We start from the raw sequence: 6,229 nt of genomic DNA, 5'->3' as shown, positions 1-6,229 counted from the left end.
GAGGCACTTGGTTCACATCATTCCAAAACTACATACGCAATGGGCGCAAGCCAGATGCGTACACTGGACCTCCCCCTTTGAGTTCTTATATGAGAAGACATGGCTCTACCAACCCAAAAACTGGGCAAGGAAATACCTGAATCAGGCACCGTTAGGGGCTGCAGTTAAAGACGCCCCTGCCTTACCGTTCAGCCACTGGACTCGCCAAAGAAGGACTTGTATAAATTATCCACGCACATAACAGACTGCAGTAGATAACTTTTTTTTGTTTTCATTTATTTTCTTTTAAATGTGTATATACAATACTTACTTAAAGACTATCTGTGCCCATACTAAATGGATAAATAATATGAGTATCACAATTTAATGTAATACTTTACTGGTCACCTAACTTGGTAGTGCTTAGCAACATAGCCAACAAGTGCAAGTAAAATAAGCAAGGTTTCGGACTTGAATGTTCCATTCCCACTCTTGTATTGTTTGAAACACTGTAATAATTGCCCAGGGAAGCTATGAAACGAATGTGTTCCATACCATAAAAATTCTGTTTCAATAATGTTAGGTGCCTATAGGCCTTGGTACTATGCATTATATCAAACCTATATAATGATACATCACTAAATATGTATTAGCGAAATGGATATAAATCAATATATTTGAGAAAATTCTAAGAAGAATATCTTATCTCATTTTTCACATTAATAAATCATTACAAGGAGTTGTTTTTGTTAAATATAAAACATAACAAAAAATACTAAATCACTGGAATTGGTTACTCAAGATGATGCATTACATTTAAATTATCAAATCAAGTTAAGTCACCTCCATGTAATAAGCACCTAAGCTTTGTCCTTAAATACTTAGAAACAAGCAACAGTAAAAAAAGCTATAAATTGAATCCTGTATGTCTTCCTCTATCCTATCATATCAGTGCTCGGATCCTCCAGGTGTCTGTTTAACACAATGCTTTGCTTCTAGTGCATCAACGTTAGGATCCTTCCAATGTCTGTTTGTTTAGCAGTTGTTTCTATCGCTTGTGTTCGGATCCACCCATTGTCCTTGATTTATCGCAGCTCTTTCTATCACATCACCATAAACTGACATTTGATTTCTTGACCTTTATTTCACATGAACATTCATGAGACCCATCCATGTCTGTTGAATATTCATAGCACATAAACCTCAAATAGCAAGTCTTCATACCATCTGATTGTGGTCTTCAAATCTAGATACAAACTGAGGATATTAAATTGAGATAAAACAGATTAATGGAAAGTTGTTGCTCTCATTTAATAAAATAAAAATTGTAAATATACCATCCTCATTCAGTTAAACATGCATCAATATCACCAACATTATCATAGATACTTTATCATTTTTTTTATGACATCAGCACCATTGTCATTAACGTTTCCATAATTATCTTTAAGATCATATCATCTGCAATATCATGACATTGCTATATCCATCATCTGTATAAATACAATCATAATCTGTACCATACTGTTAAACCAGCAGTCTCATCCGCTCTCCTTATTGTGCTACCACCATCACCCTCCACATCATCATCAGCTGCTGATTATCACTGTCAGCACCAGCAGTCAAACTTTACTCATCACCAGCAGTTCCCTCATCATAACAACCATCAGATTCTTATCACTTGAGGCACACATCACAGCTGCCTCATCATCACCAACATCAGCCATCTCATTACCCCTTATCAGTCTTTTGATCACCACTGTTACCAATGTAAGCCTCCTCATCACCATCGCCAGCTTCTTACTGATCACCACTATAAACATTATAGTCACTGCCATCAACTGCCTCATCATCATCACCATCACCACCACCACCATCAACCTCTAGATCAATCACGACCAGAACTATATTATCATCACTGTCACTAACATAGGCCTCCTAATCACCATCTGCCTTATAACTACTTTTAATCGCCAACAGCAGATGCCTCATAAGGTCTGGAAAAATGTGTGACTACGTGATCAGTGGTATCATGAATATTCCGGGCATTTTGGGAGGGGGAGGGGAAAAAAAAATCAAATAAACTGGTGGGTTATATATAGTGTACGGATAACATTTGGTGCTGGAGGCATTTATCAAGACAATTTTCATAGTCGGAGGCACAAAATATTTGTTTCCAAGCCTGCGCTTTATCATCACTACCACCGCCACCACCATCATCAGCCTCCCAATAACCACCATTCTCATTCTGCCCATCATCATCATCCTTACCACCATTGGCCTGCTCATCATCACCACAGTTATTTATGTACAAAGAGGTTTGGGTCTTGTCATGCCAAAACCAGCATTAGTGACCAAAACCAAGAAAACTGACTTTTTAATATATTTTTATTCTCCACATTACAAGCTATAAAATGATATGTTATTTACTGGAATCGACTTATTGTAAAAGGTTATGAGTAAAAGTATACAGTAACTGCCACATTCTTATGCTATGCTTATGCCCAGTCTAACATTCAACGACAGTAGGCTAGTTTTTGGATGGAAAGCTCATTTGTAATTAATTTTATAATCATTTGAATACAAGCTGTGCAAGAAGTTATACTTACTGAATTTATTCCAGGTAAAGATAGTAATGTTCCTATTACTGGTACTCGCCTCAAAAAGTTTATTGCTACTGGAAAGAAACCCCTGTAATAAAAAGAGAGAAAAAAATAGATTTGAGTTGCTATGAATACGCAACATTGACTGAGAACATCACTGCAGTTATGCATTTTGAAGTTAATTTCAAACATTTTTTATTCCTTTAATAAATATTAACACTGAAGTGCCAAAAAAATGATCAAATGAGAACGTCCAATACAGACTATCAAACGTATTTTGACAAAAAACTGTTATGTTTATAATACGTATATAATTATGATGTGCCTCAATATGGTCATGATGTGACGTTATCATGACCATATTTAGCCTTGTTTATTATCAAATAAAATTTGATAGGGCTTTAGACAAGCATATTATTGAAAATAAAAATGAAATTTGAATTATACCTAAAAAGCAAAAAGAATCCATATGTTTCAACACACATGCCAACAAGTGGCCATCCAACTAATACAACAACCATGCCACCAACAAAAAACCCAGTAGCTTTTAATTTGTGGCTCTGAAAAAAGAACCGGAATGTCCTCTCAAGACCAATTACCAAGGCTAAACCAGATAAAAACAAAATCTGAAAAACAAAAGAAAAAAAAAATCATTATCGTTATTTATAAAAATTTCAGGTACGTAACAAATATTACAAATACAGTTTGATGGTGAAATATACAAATGAAATGGTAAGAAATATATCATCAATTTACATATTCCATCAGTATGAAGGTTGGCTGCTGGCCGCTACCAACAACTAATCAAACACAATGTTTATAACAACTTTTTTGTTAAATCAAAGAGCTTACTTCAAATTAAAGTAACATCAATTCAACAACAACCATTTAATAAGAATTAATGTTTACTTTCAAATGATCTATAATACTATACTTACATTTCCAATAGCTAAAAGTCCACCATCAAAAAAGAACAGAACTCCTAAAAATAAAAAGAAAACGCCAAAGCCGGCAAGGCCAACACCGATCTCTGCAAGATAAAATAGATGACTTTGTTAATAATTTATCCAATCTGCTCAATCCTGCAACAGAGAAAACATAGCCGACTCGGCCTAGCCTAGGCCTACTTGCAAAGTTTCATATGGTAACGTTTTCAAGACGATGCATTCTTTTATTTTTTGAAGCAAGTAAGTAGCAGAAATCTTAGAAATTAAATATTGGTTTTTAAAAGAAAGAATTAATAGGCCTAGGCCTAGCCTTCTAGGCCTATTCCGGGTTCAAGTTTGTTGTGATGGCAACTTCCTTAAAATTGTTGCAATGAAAAAAGGGCAAAAAAGAGACAAATAATGACGACGACAATAAGTTGGGTGTTTCAAAAACCTTCTGATACAGTTGTACGAACGGCAAGTGATGTGATAAATTGCTAGGCCAACAGTAGGCCTGCTAGGCCTACTTATATTCCGTAACGCGTGGCTTGGATCACTTTCTCCCGCAGATAAATTTTAACTTTGCAAGGCAGCTGGACTGGAAAATAGGTTACACAACTGTAAATAGGGATACCTGGATTACATTAACTTACTTTGAAGATCTGTTATTTCGATCATACTGTATAACCCTTACTATTGTTTTTCACTGAAACACGAAATATTGTCACTTCTGTAACTGCTAAATCAAATACAAAGCTAGGCGATAGGCCTACACGTCAACGGAAAGGACGTGGATCATCAATACTGAAATAAACCACACAGGAACATTGAACTTCAAACTCTGTTTAGGTCAAGCGGTTTTGTACGCTGCAGTGACATCTTTATTATGGTGATCTACGTCATGGCGATCCTGCACTCGGTGAACATGCGCTTGCCTTTTTCAATTCTGTGATACGATCAATCACAATACTGTAATAATAATGGACACAAGACAATTTTTATAGGTTTCATATTTAAAAAAAAAAAAAAACCCAAAAAATTATGGTTCTATAATATTTCCTTCTTATTATTATTCTCATATTATCATTTTCATCATAATCTTCAATTTTAAAGAAATGAATAGAAATGGAGGCGTTTAAAAGGCTGTGGCCTCAGTTACAAAGAGCCCGAAGATTCAAGTAAGATCATGTCGATGTCGTCCTATCATCATCCTCTTCATCAGCATCGTCGTGTCGTTATCATATGCATCGTCATCATCAACATCAGGCCAAAAAATATAAATTGTTTGTTTGCCCTCCTCCACCGCCCCTAACTCACTGAAAAGAATAGGCCTAGGGGTGAAAAAAAAAACAAAACAAAAAAACAAAATCAAAACAAAACAAAACAAAATTAAAATTATTTATTTTTGCCAGATGCCCTACAAATTAGTCTAAAGATATTGCCATTCTAGGCCTCTGTGGGTTATAGGCCATGGGGTGAAAATCCTAACGTTCAGTCCCGTTCCGAAATTTTCCTAATACTTTCACTCATTATGATAATTATTATAATAATATTTAAAAGCACCAGAAAAAAGTTCGACCGTCAGAACTTCTGCAAATACGAGAAAATGACGTTTAAACTTACGAAATTGAAAGTTCTTTGCGCTAGATTAGCACACGACATTTTATATACGTCACTGTACTCGTTCGAATATTGTATTTTTGATACGTAGTTTATTATTTGCGAACTTCGTATTACTGCTTTAGAAACAAATTTAAAAATTATAATTAGATATAATTTGAATTTTAATTACAGAATAATATTTTTTAGACTACTATTAAATTGTTCTTGTTACAATAACTTCACGTGTTGTGGTACAGCCAACAACAGTAAACAACAACATGGCGACTAGCGGCGGGCAGTTTGCTGGTGTTGTAATAAAGTGTTGTTTTCACCGCGAAGAAATTGCTAATGAAACTCCAATTCTAGTTACAGCAACCAGATTCTTGAAGATTGTTACTTGTAACAAATTATGGATAGTTTTAGACAGTCATAACCGAACTATAGCTGACAAACTTGTGTCTTAACTAGCCTAGCTAGGATGTGCCTCTTGTGTCTTGGTTGAAATGGATAAGGGAAAGACATACGATTACGAGGATGTGATAAGACTTTCACCCTGTTTGCTATCGTCGTTACATCGACACGAAATCGATAGCAATGATAAGTTATCATTACCAAGTGTAGTGTAGTCCCGTCAGTACCTTACCCCGACACATTATACAATGTATTAAAAATATTCTTTAAAAAAATGGTGCTGACTGTGCAGGCCCTACCCCACTTAGCTTCGTGAGTGGATTTCCCGTACGATTGAAAATCGTACTGGGTTTGGTCTACAGGAGTTCGTGCTTCGAACAGGTTATTGCATTCATAGAAAAAGCCTTTTGATGGAGAAAGTGTACCTTTTTAGCAAAAGTTTGCCTAGGTCGAAACTAACTCCGGCTATATAAAATTGATTATAAGATTGAAAAATATTAATTTTGTTATTGTAGTAGTGATGCATACTATGTACACGTTTAATTATTGTTATTTATTCGTTAATGTCATCATATTTAAATTTAATATATTGTTTAAGTATGAATTATTATGTTCATGTAAAAATTAATCTTATAAATTAAAATTGTATATTTTAAATAATATAGTAGGCATAGTTTAATGGAGATCATCAAATGCGGTTGTAAGACC

General features: G+C 34.9%; 1 protein-coding gene across 1 annotated transcript; it reads right to left on the bottom strand.

Annotated features, from left to right (window-relative positions):
- Positions 1-259: 259 nt before the first annotated feature.
- LOC117124262 (vesicle transport protein GOT1B-like) lies at positions 260-4,337 on the bottom strand. Its single transcript, XM_033270419.1, has 5 exons — positions 4,162-4,337; positions 3,521-3,612; positions 3,030-3,208; positions 2,589-2,670; positions 260-1,236 (listed from the first exon to the last, which is right to left on the bottom strand). The coding sequence occupies exons 1-5, from the start codon at positions 4,184-4,186 to the stop codon at positions 1,198-1,200; spliced, it is 417 nt and encodes a 138-aa protein (XP_033126310.1). The 5' UTR covers positions 4,187-4,337; the 3' UTR covers positions 260-1,197.
- Positions 4,338-6,229: the final 1,892 nt, after the last annotated feature.

The sequence above is a fragment of the Anneissia japonica genome, unplaced genomic scaffold (assembly GCF_011630105.1).
Source record: "Anneissia japonica isolate Jap-2015-1 unplaced genomic scaffold, ASM1163010v1 scaffold287716_len795978_cov209, whole genome shotgun sequence".
In the NCBI taxonomy this organism is placed as follows: Eukaryota; Metazoa; Echinodermata; class Crinoidea; order Comatulida; family Comatulidae; genus Anneissia; species Anneissia japonica.
This window is presented reverse-complemented; position numbering and strand designations above follow the sequence as displayed.